Below are 18,478 nucleotides of genomic sequence, written 5' to 3'. Positions count from 1 at the left end.
TCAAGTACAGTGCTGATAGATATACTAAATAAATAAACAAACTCTAAATATACTATATAAAAGTATATTTAGTATATATATGAATATGTTTTAATCATCTCTGAACTCTAATGTTATTTATAATCTTCTTCCCTTCCCTCCTCGCTCCTGTGGACCACAGCGGAACCTTCTGTCGCCGCTTCAGGTTCTGACCGGAGTCTCTACAGTGTAACGCTGTCAAAACACGAAGCAACAGCAGTGCAGCGGAGGCAGTTGTTTTGGTGAAAACTTTGAATATCTGCATCTGTCCGAGGAACAATCAGGTAATTTGTTTACAGGCTTTGTGAGTGAAGGAAAGTGGGTTTGTTTTGCTGTCGCGGCGGGTTGAGCAGGTATTAGGAGGGATAGAGGCTAAGCTAAGTGTTGGCTGTGCTCATTCAGTGGATTCACACTATCAACACCTGCTAATACCCTCCTCTGTGTTCACTCACCTCCTCTGTGTCGTTTAGACCTTTTAAGGGTTTTATCTAGTGTATCGTAAGTCAGTTCATCAGATGTACTTGCTGAATATTCACGAACATCTGCAGCACTGATGAATCGTCCATGCATTAAATCTGGTGTCGCCTGATGTTCCAGTAAGCTGTGTGATGTGTATGAAATATATGACTGATCAATGTTTATGTCTCATGCTTCTACTTCCTGATTAATCCTGCCCATAAACCATTTACTTTACTGATTCTTCATTTCAGATCCACCTTGTGTCCGCGTTGGCAAACATCATTTCTGGGATGGATGGCTTGGTGATTGAGGATGAAGATGATTGCCCAGAGTTGGTGCCCATCGACAGCCCGCCCGGTCCTGGTGCTCCTGCAGAGCAGATACCTGTCACCATCATCACAGGCTACCTCGGTGAGAGACTATCTGTATTACTCACAGCTTTAATGAGCTTATAAAGGGGATTGCAGTCTCAGACATTTGTCAGTCTGTACTCACCACAACCAAAAGCTTCTCTGGTCCTAAACCAGGGTGTTCACTCTCATAATGATCATCATGATTACAGAATGTTTTTCATCATGAGCTTCGGCAGCTATTGATGCTGCACGTAATGATTGCTTTGCTTTTTGCTTGTTTGTTCCTGTGTAGGTGCTGGAAAGACTACACTCCTGAATTACATCTTAACTGAACAGCACAACAAGCGGATTGCCGTCATACTCAATGAATTTGGAGAGGGTAAACTAATAAGCGACCGTCACAAGAATCAAAATTTGGTGTATTTTTGGCTGATTTTGTTTGGACCAAACAGAGATGCCCCAAACTGTGTGCACACGTTCTACATGCCAGGCTGATGATGGTCCATGAACATTTAGCTTTTGGCACCTGTTGTGTTATTTCTTCAAATTTCCACAAGAGGGCAGCATAGTAACAACTTTGACTAGAAGTGAAAGTGTTTTTCGCTACTGTATGAATCCAGAGTTTTTAAGGCTGCACACTCTGGTACAGCAAAATGTGTCATGTTTGCATTGCTGTTAGTAAATATTTTAATTTAGTCTCATTACATTTATGTTAAATTATGCACAGGCTTGTTTGGCCTTTTAAAAACCTATATTTCGCTTTTTGAAATCAATTTAGCTTGCAAAATATACAGTAACATAGCCCGTTTGGTAGAAATTTCTTTGGTCTTTATCATTTACTTTTATTCTGATTGCTCTTGCTCTCCTCATCCTCCACCTACAGGCAGCGCCCTTGAGAAGTCCCTCGCCGTCAGCCATGCAGGAGAGCTGTATGAGGAGTGGCTAGAACTGAGAAATGGCTGCCTCTGTTGCTCTGTCAAGTACGTAGAGTAACTAAAGCCTGTTTGGTGTTACAGTAACTACAGTAACTTGTTGCTTTGGGTCTTAAGATTAAATTCTTAAGCTAATACTTTATCAGTGATGAACAATGAACTATATTTACTTCTGTATTTGGCATTTTTGCTGTTTATTTTATTGAGGTACAGTGTATGTCTGGTGTTACTGTAGACATAATATACGTTGGTGTGTTTTACTGAATTGTTTCATCGTTACTGGCTGTTCCTTACTTTTTCAGGGACAACGGTCTTAAAGCTATCGAGAACCTGATGGAGAAGAAAGGAAAGTTCGACTACATCCTGTTAGAAACCACAGGACTCGCTGATCCAGGTAGCACACAATTTGCAAAGTTAAAATAAGATCAGTTATATAAATACGTCATGCAATTCTGTGTTTGATTTTTAAGTTGATTATTATTTTCTCAAGTTCAGGCCTGGGGAGCATACGGACAGTTATTTGCCCTCTTTGAAACCTCATGTAGTCACCAGCTGTTTCACTGGGAGGTGTGTCGTGTGTGGGCTGGAGGCAGAGAGAGGACCTGGTTCCTTCACCCCACACACACCACTCACATCACAGACATTTGACAGTCAGCTGGCAAACAGCAACATCTATTTTATGCAAAAAATAACCAATCTGATATCACTCAATTAGTGTCTTTGCTAACGTGTTATTTTACAGCTTCGATATTCCAACGGCTTAGCTTAAGTAACCTTAAACAGCATAAAAATGGCTCGCAGTTGTATTATATAGCAATGGCCGTGTAACTTCTATAAGGTACCAACATCACTCCAGAGTAATAAAACAGGACCAGACCAGATTCAACAACTGACACAGACCTGCATTTCTCATAACAGGCCATTTTATAAAGGAATATATAAAGATTGACCAACTTCTTCAAATGGCTGGTTTTCACGACATAGTGGACAGAACTAAAGTAACTTCTGACAGTGGTCTTCACATTGCCAACGCACACCTTACACACCTCTTTGAATAGGCTCCACCACTGCCGCTCATTGTCAAACAGGATCAGCAGTCAGTCGAGAATTGGGATCCAGACAGGATCTGCTTGAAAACCCCACAGCCAAAAGTGCTACATTCAGGAGCAGCCTACAAGTGAACAAACCTGTATACAGGAGTTGATATCGAGTGATGAACTAAAGTAAATTGAATTGAATAAGTATACAATGTATGTATGTTTAGGTATCTATGAGCAGCCAGCAGCTGTAAGCCATGTTAGAGTTTACCTTTTGAATGTCCCTTATTAATTTTAGCAAGCAAAACTTTATATATATATATATAGCACATCTCATTCCAGGTGGAAGCAATATGCTGCGCAACATGTGACTACCAAGGAAGTTGCAGCCACAAACACTATTAAAATAGACAACGTGGTAACAATAATACTAATATACTTGATAATACAATATATAGTAAGACATGTGAGTTAAAGCCATTAAGAAGTAGGAATAAAAACTAAAATAAGACCACCAACAATCAGTAACAATGAATAAGATGTGAATAAGAAATTAGGTGAAGTAACACCCAAGACCGACAGCAATCAATAATGATCATAATTATTATAATAATAACAGTACATAAGATGCGCTAGTTATGTATATATGTATGTATATTTATTATATATATGTGATGACTTATGGATCACTATGAAATTTGTCATGTGATTTCTTTGTAAAGCCACATCAGAAGTTAAACATTTTGTATCTCTGAGGACCAGACTTCCGACAAGCCGATTTTCATCAGGGCAGCCGCCAAAAAAAAAACGTAGCTGTCTATTCATCTCTTTGAATCAGGAAAATCAATATTAGGCCATTACAGAGTGAGCGCTGTGACAACTGGGGTGTGTCGCTAAGTGACAGGTGTCAGGAGGCAGCGGCATGGGCAGACACACACCACTTGGCCTCACAGACAGAACCAGCAGAGCACGCTCAGACTGGGGCTGTCCTCGCTCCTCTGCCATGTCATTGGCTGAGACAGGCTCTTTATCGACCAGGACAGGACTGTCATTGGCCCTGGCAGCGCTGTCAATCATAATGGTTCCCAGGGGATGCTCCTCTTCCATTCAGGAAGAGGTTGGATGAGTTATGTGAAACATGCCACTCAAAAACAGTGTTTTCATTACACATCCATCAAATATTTACAATGCTTTCTTATTCTCGCTTGGCAGTTTGACAAAAGCGCATTATGTGAACAAGCTATGGCTGGTATGGTAACATAGGGTCTTGTAATAACCGCGTCCACAGGAAAATAGAAACAAACTAAATGTACCAGGAGGAGATAAACAATTGAAAGCTTCTGATATTGGTTTTATCTGCTCCACAGAGCTCAGCCAGAAAACAACGTGTGCAGGGTTTCTAACAATAGTGCAATACTGACGTGAGGCACAAAAACTTAACATGTGGATGCCATTGAACAAAGTGAATTCATTTAATTCTAAAATTATGTTTTCATTGAATGACAATTATTATTATAAATGATTAATCCTCTGTATCTCATCAAGTAAAATTGCCAAAAATTAGCTGGTCTCACTATTATCTTCCACTTAATTATAGATTTTTTTAAAAATTGCAATTAATCATAATGAAAATGAACTTAGTTGCATCCCTAAATTAATTTAAATACTAGTAATATGGTATAGTACAGCATTGCACCTGGATTTCAAGAATTAATTGTGTAAATTGTCATCAGTCTTGTATCAATCATCACTGATGTCTGACGATGTATGTTTGATTGACCGTCTATGTAACCTGCCAGGGGACTGTGTTTTCTCTATTATTTTGAAGGCCTTATCGAAAACAAACATAGTTTAGTAAGTACATTTCTGAAAAAGAAAACATAAAAAGGACGAATGTGGCCTCTGTTTACTTTGGATTTGTATGTATTTATGCACTCCAGCCATTTACAATCTAACAGACCAGTTCTCCTCCTCTGGCAGGAGCCGTGGCCTCCATGTTCTGGGTCGATGCAGAGCTCGGCAGTGACATCTATTTGGATGGTAAGCTGTTTGTAATGGCACAGTGTGTCTTTGTCAATTTGTGCAATGAAATTCATAATGGGAACGCCCTTTGGGTTTAAACTGTTTGTCTAGAGTGTCAAACATAGCTTCTCAGCCATGACTGATCCTGCTGGATTAACTTACAATAACAATACATTTTGGCAAAGATAAATACATTAAGCTCATAAATGGAGTGTTTAATTTAAGGGCACATTTTTAAACTTCATAAGACTTCTTCTACTAAAAGACTGATGAAGTTGGAAATCCCAACATAATTAACACTAATAGATCTAATGGGGTCAGATTTCTTACTCAAATGTTATTAGTCGGACACCACTGGCCCAATAGTTTTACTAAACCTGCAGGGATGATGCTCTTGGTGCTGATTAAGGAGCTATAATTGCTAGTGTTGAAATTTGAGGCCGTGAAAGCTTAAAGTATAGTCCAATTATAAAGCGACATTTTGTCTGACTTACCCAAATGTTGCCTGCCTTGTTTGAAAGGATGACATATTTTCACCTCGCACCTCACACTAAATACTCAGCTGTCCGCTCTGTTGTGACAGGATGGCAGACCAAAAGTGTACTTCAAGGAACTCAGAGAAAGTGGTTTAGACAAACTAAACACCAAAAGGCACAACTGCAGTTCAGAAGAAAAGAATGTGCACAAGGTGTGGCCCAACATTTGATTCACTGACCGCTATCACTTTGTTCATCCTAGGAATCGTCACTGTCATCGACGCTAAGTATGGACTCCAGGTATGTCCTAAGGAGATACTCAAGAAGCAAATTTTGTGAAAATTTCATGTTTATTGTTGAAATGAATTAACAGGAAATTAAAGTGCAACATTTTTGAGAGCTGAGGACATCTGTCGAGCAAAACTGCCCAACAGTTTCTGATTTCAGCGTCTCAGATGTGAAAGTTTAATACTTTTCTCAGACTGAACTGAACATCTTTGGTCTTTTGGACTCTTGGTCGGACAAAACTAAGCACATAAAGTCATCATTTTGGAGAATCTGCAATCATGAATTGCAGCTCTTATCATCTCGTTGCCAAACATCAGAGCATCAGCAGTGTGCATCTCTGAGCAAAACCTAAATAAATTGTACTTTTAGTGACTTTAAATCTAAAGCAAGCTGTTAAACTTATGAGACTGTTCTTAAACCCTCAGTGCATAGTAACACACACACATACATATATATATCCCCTGTTCCTCTCTGTGATATTTAAAAGGAACAGGACAAGTGACACCTAGATAATGGGCTCTGATTTGAAGGTGTCATGCTCAGCGAGGTGACACATTTCATGGCCTATGTGCTGCTCTCTCTTCTCAGTGGCGGGAGGCAAGATGAAGGAAGGAGAGGATAAGTGATAATGAAGGAGTAATTGATATCGGAGATGTGACCGCCGTAATAGGGCTGTCACATCCACCCACCTGCCTTTCCCTTCATCTGTACCATAAAACATCCCTCTGTACGAGGGCTCTCACATTCACTTGAGCCCTTGGCCTCACACACTCTGAAAGGCCTTTGTCTCATGTTATAGAGGTCGTTTAATAAGAAGCAGCAACTGGCCTTTCTGTTCAGCTTTTTTTTTTTAATACAATTTTGTCATTCTTTTTTTTTCTTTTTTGTGGAAACGAAGCAGTCATGATGCACGCAGTGACAGACGGATGTCAGATTGACATTCAGGGGTCAGGATCCAGATTAACACCTCCTGCCCTGTCTGTCTCTTACTACACATTAAACTGTTCTGGAAAATGCTGCAAACACACAACACGCGCAGAAAATGAAAAGCAATCTCCTGTGGTTTCATGTGTTGGGAAAGTCACTTAGTTCACAAAGATGAAATGCAGGCCCTTCTTTTACCAATTTATCTGTCACATATTGTGTCGGCTGTTGCCAACGGTCACTGATATTTCTGTTTTTTTCAAGAATGTGCTTAAAGTTGGAAATCTGTTGGTCCAGTTTGAGCAATGTTGCACTTTTAAATCCCTTTTTTTTTTGTTGTTGTTTGCTATCTGTGTTTTCTGTAGCAACTATTGGAGGAAAAATCAGATGGACTCATCAATGAAGCAGCCAGGTATGTTTGCCTGGACAGTTTAAAATAAATCGCTGGGAAACACATACTTTTACTTTCTTATAGAGGGAAGCCACACTGCTGTTTATTACACTTTTTCTTTTAGCGATTAAACAAACAAGATATAACTTTAATGAGCTTTAGGGATGGTGGTAGGTGGGTTTTGTTATCTTGGGACAAAGCCAGGCTGGCTGTTTCCAGTGTTTGTGCTTAGCTAAGCTGACTGTACACAACTGTTCCTTTATGACTAAACAAACCGCTCAGTGTCCACCACACTCTCATAGGTCTCATAACATGCTGTTGACTGTACTCTTGCCACCCTCCTGTCTGTCTCCCTTGGCGTCTCTGTTTGTCTCTTCCAGCAGCTGTGTGGTGGTGTTGTTGTTAAGCAAATACACTGATGAAGAAAGACCAGTTGCACGACCCCTTGCATTCTTTGTCTTTGTTTGTGTTTTCACCTCTAAGCTAAACAGCACTCAGCTCCCATTTGAGTTTGGCATGTTTTGCTCAGTGCAACCCATGAAAACTCACACACGTGTACATACAGCAGCTTAATAAGAGTTTTCTGTATCTGAGGCATGAACACTTAACTTAATTTGTCAGCAGTATGCACAAAGCAATGACTTCCTGGTATAGCTGGTTCAGTGTTTATACTCATGATGTTAATTTTGTGTGATTCATGGTGCAAATTCCTTCTCCTGTTGTTGGTTTTGTGCAAATTGTGTCACTTGCCAGATAAACATCGCTGAATGTCTTTTTCAGGCAGATTGCTGTCGCTGACATGATCATAATCAACAAGACAGACCTGGTGAAGGAGGAGGAACTCGTTCAAATCCGAGATGCTGTCAGGTCAGCTTAACATACTTTTACTGCGTATCATCTCCCTCCTTGTAGTAGTGACCTGCTTTTTTTTTTATCTGTGTTCTTATTATTGAGCTCCCTATGTAACTTTAGGATAACTTTATTAGGTCATGAAGAACAATGTTTTAGGGAAATAGGTTAGTAGGAATAAAAAGTATTCACCTTTTACTCCTCTCACTTCAGATCTGTAAACGGTCTTGTCAAGATCCTAGAAACCCAGAGGTCAAGGTACGCTTTTTTTTTTTCCTGCACAAAAACAAACGTTCTTTTTTTGTATATTTAGCTTTGTACCAGGTCTCCTTCTTTGCTTAGTGTAACAGATGAACTCCACGTGCTGCTTTTGCTCAGATCTCTATATCAAAGATGAAGCCGTTCAGGCGTGACATTGTTCAAGGGAAACCCTCAACACACACACACACACATCTACATACACAAACTGCTGCACCCTGAGTAAACCTTCAATGGTGTCCAGTTACCCACAAGTCTTTGCTCTTTGACCCAGGGTCTTCAAGCCGCCATGGTTGCATATGTGTGAATGTGCGTGCGTGTAAATATGTGTGTGTATAAGCACCCTCTGTGTTAGCATATTGTGTGTTATTGGACCCAGGTAGCATCTGGCTAACACAAGCAGTGTGTATCAAAGGTTTGGGTGTGTTTTGGATCTGCTTTGCCCCCACACGCCCACAGAGTTCAGACCAGGGTGAGCAGATGAAAGACGGTGTGCAGTGGGGGGCTAATCGGAAAAACATCCCCCCAAGTTTTTGCTTCAGTCAGTTCACTGGGTTACCCTTAACATCAGTTTTAGCCAACTTGTAGCAAAAGCTGAAAGTCCTTGCTTAATTTATTGCCTACGATAGTGTGAGTGGATTTTGAATGAAACTATAAAAAAAAGTTCAATAACCAGTGATCTTTTTCCACAGGGTGGATCTCTCTGAAGTGCTTGATCTGCATTCCTTTGACAGCAAGGATGCAGCACAGTGAGTTTGTTTTTGCCCATGTACATGACATGTACACAAAATGTATTTGATCTGAAAAAATTTACAGTTTACAGTTAAAAAATAAACTTTATGAATAAATAAAAATTCAGCTCCACAAATTAAAAAATGACCCTGACAAAATCCCACGATGTAGCACAGCTCAGTCCATCACGTGTACATGCAGCTGACAGACACTTTAGTCTAATAATTTTACACAGCACTAACTTGCACTGACTTTGAATTTAAAGTTTCACATAAATGTATAAGAGTATAAGTTGTAGTGCAACACGGTTACCAGGATCTTATTGTCAGGAAACTGACTTTTAAAATAGAGGCCAAACTGGACATTTGAAGATGTTCAAGTGACGTATTGTATTCAACATTTCTCATATGTAGACCCTAATTATGTGACAAGAAGATAGCTGAGAAAAAAATGTACTAGCAGGACATTTCACAGCTGAAAAATAAACATGTCCGTGCTCTCTGGTGGACAAACGATGCAATAGTGATATAGTTTTCAAGATTTTTTGCATTCCTTCATGGCAGTTTCTTGTAATTGATATTGAGGCCTCCGCTGGTGATATTGGCAGTGCCAATGTGTAATACTGATCATGTTCTATTTCAAAAGTTGCAGTGAAAGATCAAGAGCTTATTTTGGCTGCATTGATGGCCTTTGTCGCTGTCTGTCTGAACTGTGCACCCAGCAGTCTTTGATACTGTTGCTCACCGTGTTTCTCTCTAATTAACAGACTCTTTTATTGAGCGTCCCCCTGTTACACAGCAGGGTGGTCATCATATTGTATCCCCTGTAGAATGTCATTCTCATGAATAGAGTCAGTGTTCATCTTTTCATGTGAATGAAATGGCCACGGTGTTAAAGCTCTCTTACATGCCCTCAGTCAGTGTCTCTGAGACCAGCTGCAGAGGATTAGAGCTGTGTGTGTCCACTGGCTCCTGAGGAGTCCCCCTTGTCCCAACAGATAGCTCCTTTCCCCCTTCCTTTGAGAGTCCAGGCCCCTCCTCCCCTCGATCCCACACTGGCTGTTTGAAGCGGCCCCCCGCCGCTCCACCTGTGTGGCACTAACAGCACGCAGGGCTCAAGCTGCTGGACACAACATTTAGCCTCCTTGTGAGGTCAGGGAGAAGGGGGAGGATGAGGAGGTCTGATGGGGAGAATAAGGGCTGTAGTTTGTTTGGGGGTGGTGGTGGGTGTTTTGTAGGATTTAATTGCCATTTCTAAAGTTTTCACAAGTCCATTCAGAGTTGTGTCATTAAGCACTGATACAGCATGCAGTGTATTGTACTGTGAGGCTGAACATAGAGGCAAAAACTACATAGTTTACTGTGCTCAAACAGGTACGAATATGGAGAGGATACATAAAAAATCTAGATTGTACAAGTGCATTTGTTGCTTCTGGTGTGCATTTTATTTCACCTTTATTTAACCAGGAACGCCTTATTGAGATTAAAAACCTGTTTATCACAGTACACGACAATAAATATCTATCGTAGATAAAACAACATAGGAAAACACAAAATATGCCACAAAATCGAAATTAAACAGAAAGGAAAATATAAAATAAGGAATAAAATATCTAATACAACTTTGTAAAAAATGTCATTCAAGAAACAACATGGCAGCTTAAAACACTGGTTCTCTACTTTGGCTTTAGAGCCTTAGAAATAAAGCGGTATCTACTTGCAAAACCTCATCACTGATTGTGTATATCCTGTATGTCTATAACATCTTTTATTTTCCTCCATTTATGGGTTGGATTCTTAAAGAATTAAATTGTCCAGCAAATCACAAGACAAATGGCAAAGATTAGAGGAAAGCTGGAAAAAATTGGCATATAGTCAAGTTGAAGAAATGTTGGAACCACGGCCGTTAAACAGCCCAAGGGTTCTTATAGCCATAAAAATAAGAAATATTATTCAAATTCAGTCTTCAGTCTTCAGTCTTTTTACTGAGACAGAGTCTAAAGGCACCTCTGGAAATGATAAAAATGACTGGTCAGTACATCAAGGCACAATGTGCAAACATAGCCATCTAGTACAGCTAACGGACCCATTTGTTGAATCAATTTTTAAATCTTTTATAAGTTAAAAAAAAAAACCCCAAAAACCGATGTGACTGCGTTTAATCATAGTTAGAATACAGCATTGTAATCTTTTGAGCCTTTTTAAGTGGAGATGGGTCTATTATGTCAGATGAAACTGAGGGAATATGTTGTGATGTTTAATCAATTCTTTCCTCTGAAAGTCTAGCAGAGAAGCTGCAACTTGTGAAATCTACGAGACCACATCTTGACAAGGTATTGTTTGTATGCTCTTTTGTAATTTTATTCTTTTATTCACTAACTGCTGATGCTTACTCTGTATGCACAGGTTGCAGTTTTCCTTGTTTTGTTTGCTAATTTATTTCAACACATCATTTCCCACAGGATAAAGGGATGCATTCTCCTCAGGCTAACATTGTGCCTTGCATTCCCCCAGGCTGTGACACTGTTGTGAAAACTACCTCCCTGCTTTGGTTTTTGTGTTGAGATCAGCTTCAGGCTTTTGATGTTTTCTTGTTACATTACAAATAGACCCAGACTCCCAGTCATACGCCGCAGCATAAACATTCAGTAGACTGGGCACACTGTGGCTAGACTGACAAGAGTCTTGGCCTGAAGTGTTATGGCTTTACAGTTGTTTGAACTGAATCCAGGTGTCATAAAATGTGGTATACAGACAATATTTCACCGTCAAATTAGCAACTAAATGTCCATACCTATGGTGTAGCATTTTATAAGAAAGGATGCAGTGTATCCCCGTTATCCAAATGTCAATTAAATCCAGTTCTTTTCAATGACGATGTAAACTATTCAAACTATTAATTCCAGGATTAGTCTAATCCCAAGTTTCTATCGGCAATTAGGCCTGATCTTGTTTTCAGTTGTGTTTTATACCCATGAACTTTTATCACAGGATGAGGAGAGATGAGGGTTGTTTGTGTGGGCAAATAACAGCATTGTTGTCTGCTTTCTCCAGGTTCCCTTTCCCGCATGAAGCCCAACAGTCCCACAGACCCTCCCCCTTTCTCCCCCCTTCTCCCCTTCCCCATGTTGCTCTTTTCATGTAAATGAGAATGCTGTTTTTCTGTTGTTATACCAAATGACAAGGAAGTGTGTAACCTTAACACTTCAACACAAAACCCTCAAATATCTACAAAGTGCCCTTTTAATGCTGTAAGGAAGTATGGAGAGGAGGGAGCGCGTGAGAGAGAAGAGGAGCGAGAGAGAGAGGGGGGATGTGGGCAGATAAAGAGGGGTGCCGTTACTGGGTTTCAGGTGCCGAGTGGAGTCGTGGTTTTTGACACGGTCTTTGACAAAGTCATCAGCCGGGGTGTAAAAGCACTTCTTTTGTTTAACATTCATAATGACTCTGCTGGTTTCGGTGAACCGAAAATATATGTTTAAATGTATTTTACACAAATGTCATGAATGAACTGTAAGTCTTGATTACAGCGTGAAAATCTAAACCTCAAAGCATAAAAGCAGTGATGGAATATAACTAAGTTCACTTAACCAAGTACTAAATTACAGTTTGAGAATCTTGTACTTTACTTGACTGTTTCCATTTTATTCTACTAGAACCTTCAACTTCAGTACATTTAAGGAGGAAATATTGTATTTCATAAAAGAAATAACTGATAATACATATGTGCTTTTGAGTGCAGGACATTCACTTGTAATGGATTATTTTTTCATTGTGATTTGCTATTTTTACTTAGTGAAATATCTTCTTTCAAGTATATTTCAATGTATTTTCTGCAAATTTTATTTGACACAATGTGTCATTTATCTGTATTTCAGTGAATCAAACATGATAGAATATATTCAAAAAAATTAAAGCCACAAAATGTCCTATTTGTTATACATGTTGTAACACTTGAAAATTATATTTAATGCAATCCTCAGAGTATTTTAACTGTGACGTTTGAAGTGGCTGGAGATCTCCCAGAGGATGCTTTGAATGTGTTCATCCAGGTACGCTCACTCTGCATCATTCAGACTCTCTAGTTTGCATCCATGTTGCCATGACTAATTAGCTCCAACACAATGCAGTCCTTTATAAAGTAAACACCCTTTTCCCACTGTTTCAGGATCTGCTTTGGGAAAAGATGTTGAAAAACAAAGAAGGGCAGCCCATGACTGTCATTCGGTTAAAGGTAAGCACAATAGTCACCCCAGTGGCAGCAGTGATCAATAACTGCCACTTTATTATCTGTATTAATCAGCTTCAAACACTTCATTCAGTGTTGGTTAATGTGTCACTCGTGACTTGTGACTTGTGTGTTTTCAGGGCATAGTATCATTTGCAGGTAAAGCCCACCAAGTGATGCTGCAGGGGGTCCACGAGCTGTATGACCTGAATGAGACTCCACAGCTTTGGGAGGAGAACCCACGGATCAACAGATTGGTCTTTATAGGTGAACACACACACACTTCTTTCACATATTATCTTTATAAAATTCTTACCACTGTGAAGGCAGCTCATTCATTGAACTGTATTATGTTTATAAAAATGGTCCTTATTGTACTTATCTTTTTAATGATTTATAGCCTGTATGTAGGTAGTCCAAAAAACCTTTTTTCACAATATTTATTTACTATTGCTTATTTCCTACTGTTGTTTTCTTTATTCTTTCTTTTTTCTATTACTTGTTGCTTCTGTAACATGTTGAATTTCCCCCTATGGGGGATCAATAAAGAAAAGTCTGAGTCTAAGTATAAATTCACAGTTTAGTAGTTTTCTTATCCTAACCTAAGATCTTGGCTGTGAACCTGTATCATAGATTTGAGGAACACTTTGTTTTACGGGAACTATTTGCTATTATGTTATATATTTGGTTCACATTATTTAGAAAATAGAGACACTTCATTTGAGTATTTCAAATTCTGTAAAAGGAGATTTTTCTAGAAATCAGTAACTCAATGCAACTAATGAAACTCTGATATAACACCATCATAATTGTGTGTCTTTTTCATCTATGATTTGTACAAAACGACAGACATCAAAATTTTTCAGTCTCTTGAAATATTGAAATTGCAATTTCTTTTCCTGTACATGAACCAGCATCCACTGTAATATGTAACACCTCAAGTGTGTGTGTGTGTGTGTGTGTGTGTGTGTGTGTGTGTGTGTGTGTGTGTGTGTGTGTGTGTGTGTGTGTGTGTGTGTGTGTGTGTGTGTGTGTGTGTGTGTGTGTGTGTGTGTGTGTGTGTGTGTGTGTGTGTGTGTGTGTGTGTGTGTGTGTGGCTGCGCTTTGTTAATGCTTTTGTTTTTCTCTACTCTATTTTGCAGGAAGAAACCTGGACAAGGACATTCTGCAAGAACAGTTCATCTCTGCAGTGGTGCAAGGAGCAGAGACAAATTAGCAAAGAGCGCTGCTCTACTCTTTGCATTGAAAACGACTGAATCTGGAGCAAAAGTTGTGGGCTTTGGCCATCCTTAAATATGGGACTGTGTTTCAGACATTCACTCCTTTCCTACAAGGGACATAAGGTACGTCAGAGGATGGTGAAAGTTACGGTAATGATCAATACAGTAGTTTCAACTTATGATAGTCAGTCACTACCTGCTTTAAAAGCTACACTATATCAAAGAGTGTTCATGTTGCTGTAGTGCCTGAGCTAAATGCTGTCCTCAGATGACCTCAAAAATGTGTGCACACACAGATGCTACAAAGGTCCAGAAATCTAATCAGCACATTGTATTTTTTATTAAGATGGCTTCGAAATATCTGCAATTTTTGAAGGTTGGGAACCCAATTAGTGTTGGAAGTTGCAAAGTAATGGACACACTGTATCAAATGTGGTACTTTGTATATGAAGTAGCCTTGCTTATGTTTCTGGCTTTTAACATCCTGTTTTATTTTAATTATTGAAAATAAAGACTGACTGCTTTCATACACCTAAAAATAATAACCTAAAATAATGTTTTTTAACCATTACTAAAAATGGCTAGTTCTATCGGACAACTGTAAACTATTAACATAACAATGGTGACAAAATGCCTTTGTGTTAAAGTGGTAAGTTCACTATGATAATCGACGTAGTGTGAAAAAGGCCTCCAAGAGCATTAACATCTTAGTTTTTAACTTTTGCCTTCAGGTCAGCTGGCCATGGTTATAACAAAGGATATTTCACATGTGTAGTAAGTCAAATATTGCAGGTTAAGTAGTGTTTCACAGCAGAAGTTTCCTAGATATGATGTTACAATTGGCTTGAATTATGGTTCAGAAAGGCTGCATGCAAACCTGTAATATTTTGATCTACAGATCCTCCCTTCTGAACTGGGTGATAACTCACACAGTGATTGTTTTGTCTACTCTCAAGCTGAAAATTTTATTTTTACTTGTTCTCATTGGAGATGCAAAATGTTTTCTTTAAACCTATTTCATATATTTTGCCTTGTTTCAAAATACTAAATCCTACTTAGGCATTTAAAACTAAATGTTGAGGTGCTACTACTCTGCACCTGCTGCTCAACTTAAGTTTGTGCTTGTTATACTTAGTTTTCTGGTATTTTGAGAACCATCAATCAGTTTTTCTCTCTCTCTCTCTCTCTCGCAGACACACACACTCCCATTCATACACACATGGAGTAGGCCCATTCAAGTGACGAAATAGGTGGAGTTTTCCCAACTTGGTCATTTGCAATGGAGATAGTTTAGCAGCACGGTTTTATCACATATCCGCTATTAGACCGGTTTGCTTTGAGGATGGCTCTGCTTATTCATCCCAGTTGTAAAGCCGAGCTGAGCCGTGCAGCCCAGGGCGCACCACGCAGCTGAGCCGTTTCCTACTCGATTCTGATGCTTATGGCCTCGTTAAGGCGACTATTACCTCTTTTCTCTGCTGGCTGCGGGAAGCCCTATCACGGCCATTTTCATGGTCACACCACCCGCGGGCATCAAGAGGTGGCAAACTAAACGAACCCGCGGGGGCTCAAAGGGGAAACACTTTGTTTCTTATCACTGACTAGGCGTGGTGTTAAAATTCCCAAGAGCATCGCACCTCTGACTGTGCTGCTGTACGATTTGTAATATATATCAAGAGTTAACTTTATAGAAATGTCCACATGTTGGAAACAGCATCAGTCCTACATCAGACTCACGTGCACACCAATCATTGTGAATATCTTCACTGTCTATGCTGCAAGAGTGCAGACAGTGATGAACCATATAACACCATAGTGATTTTGGTCGTGTAGAGCCTCTACCCATCAAGGAATGTCTTAATACATAATTATGTAAGCTTTGAAGCAGTAAGATATCTTCTTTTGAAATATTTGGTAAAGCTCGACATCTGATAAAGTACAGCAATTTACCTTTTTCTGTGCATGAATAGGCTTTGCGTACTTCAGGACACCCCAAGTCCCCCCACCTGCGTGGCTGCCTTCTCAGGCTCCCCGCGGTGAGGGGCTACTCTGATAGGTCCAGAGGGTTAATGGGACTGGCCTGCTGGACAGCAGGCTCCCAGCATATAAAGCCTCAGCTTTCATTAGAAGCATCAAACTGCCGGTACACGGAAGAACCAGACGGTAGATGCGCTTTTACGCACGAATAGGGGCCTTTTGGTTTTTTTACGCACGGCGAATCACTAATGTCTTTTTGGCACAGTTGAGTTTCTACGCATTTTTTGAATATTCAGTGTGTGATCATGACTCTCTCTGGTGAATTTGAAGCTTCACAACACGCTGCATTGCCTCTGGAGGAGGATGAGATTGATATAGTGGGCGAGGATGAGCCTACACACGGGCGTTTGTATCGAAGTGGGTGCTCCACGGACCCCGGCTCCTCAGCAGAGTCTGGTGCTGAATTTGACTCTTCAGAGCCGGACTCCTCGGGAGAAAGCGAGAACAGTTTCTGCGCAGACGCACCTTCGTCCAGGAAAGGCCAGAACAGCTCGGTAAAGCCTCCCTACTCCTACATTGCCCTCATCACCATGGCCATCCTGCAAAGCCCGCTGAAGAAGCTGACTCTGAGTGGCATCTGTGACTTCATCAGCAACAAGTTTCCCTACTACAGAGACAAGTTCCCCGCTTGGCAGAACTCCATCAGGCACAACCTCTCCCTCAACGACTGTTTCATCAAGATCCCAAGGGAGCCTGGAAACCCGGGTAAAGGTAACTACTGGTCTCTGGACCCTGCCTCGGAGGACATGTTCGACAACGGCAGCTTCCTTCGGCGGAGGAAGCGCTTCAAACGAAACCAGCCAGAGTTTGGCAAAGACGGACTAGTGTTTTATTCGAATTTGAACTGCTACCGGCCGTACGGACAACCATATTGCGTACAGGGCCAGGTAAGCCCCCCGCCCGCTGCTCCTATCCGTTACATGCCCCTGCAGGAGGGCATCATGATGCCCCCTTCTTCCTATCACTTACTGCCACAAACTCTGAACAGTCAAGAGAAGCGCATCGGGCCTAAAGACTTCAGAGCGCAGCTGTGCGCCGCAGAACCAGCTGAGCCAAAGCCTGGTCCGCAGATCAAGTGCTCCTTCAGCATTGACAGCATCATGAGCAAACCCTCTCCCATCAGCCCACAGAGCCCAAATCCACAGCTCGGACCTCGCAGCGCTCTTGGGTACGGTCACCTCATGTCGGGCCCCGCTGCCTGTTTAGTTCCGACGCTCCTGCAGGCTCCCAGGACTCCATTCTGCCCTCCTGCCATGCTGAGCACTGCTCCTTTAATAAATGAGCACCTCAGACTCTCGTACCCTCACTGCTAAAGCCTTTGGTTATAAGAAACTTTCCGGTGTCTGTATGTTTGATGCTATGTGAAGACACGTTGGTGTAGCTCATTTCTCAAAGAAATATTTTAATTGCATGATATTTATGTACGTTGGTATTCAGATGATGTCTTAGAAGAAACAAATGTAAATAAGATGAGTGGTAATATATTTGTGAGAGTTGCTGCAGTGGAAACTGTCGTTGATGAATGTGATTTTGTCATCAAAACGTATCAAAATAAATGTCTGAAAAATAACTGATGTTTACTGTTCAATACTCTTTATTTGGTTACTTAAAGCAGTGATGTGCAGTATGTACAATGTAATGCTGGTTTTTCTATAATATGTAGTCAAAAATATTTTACGGTTTTGTGATTTGGAGATGATGCAGGTGTCAGGCTGCCTAAAATTTAGTTTGAACAGAAAAGAGACAGTTTAGAAAGTTACAACTTCCCCTGAAATCAATCTTCATTTTTACAGTCAAACGTTGTAATAACCTAAAAAGTGGACTAAAACACCCGTTACTAATCGTTATGAAGATATAACAAGTGAAGCTTAATGTGGCAGAGGTCCTCTTTTATAAAATAAAAAAATCTAGCTGATCTAAGAGCATTAAATAAAAAAAAATCTGTTCAGTTATTTGTTGTAGGCTGACACATAACCGGCCTTTTAAATGTCTAAGAACAGTTCAGTTCTTCCTTCCTGCCTCAGGGTCGCACTGTTTACCAAAATATTGGCGCGGACACAATGCAGACTTCTTGTGACGGCCTTCCCTGCTCCCGTAGTGCAAAATAAGAAGTGCAACGTACCAGATTTGATTCATCTTTTTGTTTAAAAGCGAATTCAAACACATAAACAGAGAAGCTGCAGGAGATGGAGCACATGGGACTGAAAATCGTGTAACAAGTGAGGTTCAAAAAGACAAACTTTTATGGAAGTTTT

At 40.3% G+C, this 18,478-nt stretch overlaps 2 protein-coding genes across 3 annotated transcripts; both read left to right on the top strand.

Annotated features, from left to right (window-relative positions):
• Positions 1 to 224: 224 nt before the first annotated feature.
• Positions 225 to 14,713, top strand: cbwd (COBW domain containing). 2 transcript variants are annotated; one of them, XR_011584404.1, is made up of 17 exons: positions 225 to 302; positions 729 to 888; positions 1,123 to 1,209; positions 1,714 to 1,810; positions 2,065 to 2,156; positions 4,780 to 4,839; positions 5,560 to 5,597; positions 6,875 to 6,921; positions 7,681 to 7,767; positions 7,963 to 8,007; positions 8,700 to 8,756; positions 11,020 to 11,071; positions 12,722 to 12,790; positions 12,907 to 12,972; positions 13,107 to 13,233; positions 14,109 to 14,374; positions 14,411 to 14,713. XR_011584404.1 is itself a non-coding variant. In XM_070833167.1 (16 exons), exons 2-16 carry the CDS (start codon positions 768 to 770, stop codon positions 14,180 to 14,182), a joined length of 1,119 nt encoding a protein of 372 aa, XP_070689268.1. In that variant the 5' UTR covers positions 225 to 302; positions 729 to 767; the 3' UTR covers positions 14,183 to 14,713. The 2 variants fall into 2 exon arrangements, 1 of the variants encoding a protein (XP_070689268.1); XM_070833167.1 differs by having other exon boundaries at positions 14,109 to 14,713.
• A 1,755-nt stretch (positions 14,714 to 16,468) lies between these two features.
• Positions 16,469 to 17,669, top strand: foxd5 (forkhead box D5). The gene has a single exon (XM_070834404.1). It carries the CDS (start codon positions 16,469 to 16,471, stop codon positions 17,534 to 17,536), a length of 1,068 nt encoding a protein of 355 aa, XP_070690505.1. The 3' UTR covers positions 17,537 to 17,669.
• Positions 17,670 to 18,478: the final 809 nt, after the last annotated feature.

The sequence above is a fragment of the Pempheris klunzingeri genome, chromosome 7 (genome assembly GCF_042242105.1).
Source record: "Pempheris klunzingeri isolate RE-2024b chromosome 7, fPemKlu1.hap1, whole genome shotgun sequence".
In the NCBI taxonomy this organism is placed as follows: Eukaryota; Metazoa; Chordata; class Actinopteri; order Acropomatiformes; family Pempheridae; genus Pempheris; species Pempheris klunzingeri.
The sequence above is the reverse complement of the archived record's forward strand: the minus strand, read 5'-3'. Positions and strand labels throughout refer to the sequence as shown.

Bases quoted from the DNA above. Each gene is read 5' to 3' on its own strand.
- cbwd (XM_070833167.1), top strand. From the start codon at position 768: ATGGATGGCTTGGTGATTGAGGATGAAGATGATTGCCCAGAGTTGGTG. The intron at 5,598-6,874 runs GTATGTCCTAAG...TGTTTTCTGTAG, and splicing joins ACGCTAAGTATGGACTCCAG to CAACTATTGGAGGAAAAATC. The intron at 11,072-12,721 runs GTATTGTTTGTA...TGCAATCCTCAG, and splicing joins CGAGACCACATCTTGACAAG to AGTATTTTAACTGTGACGTT.
- foxd5 (XM_070834404.1), top strand. From the start codon at position 16,469: ATGACTCTCTCTGGTGAATTTGAAGCTTCACAACACGCTGCATTGCCT.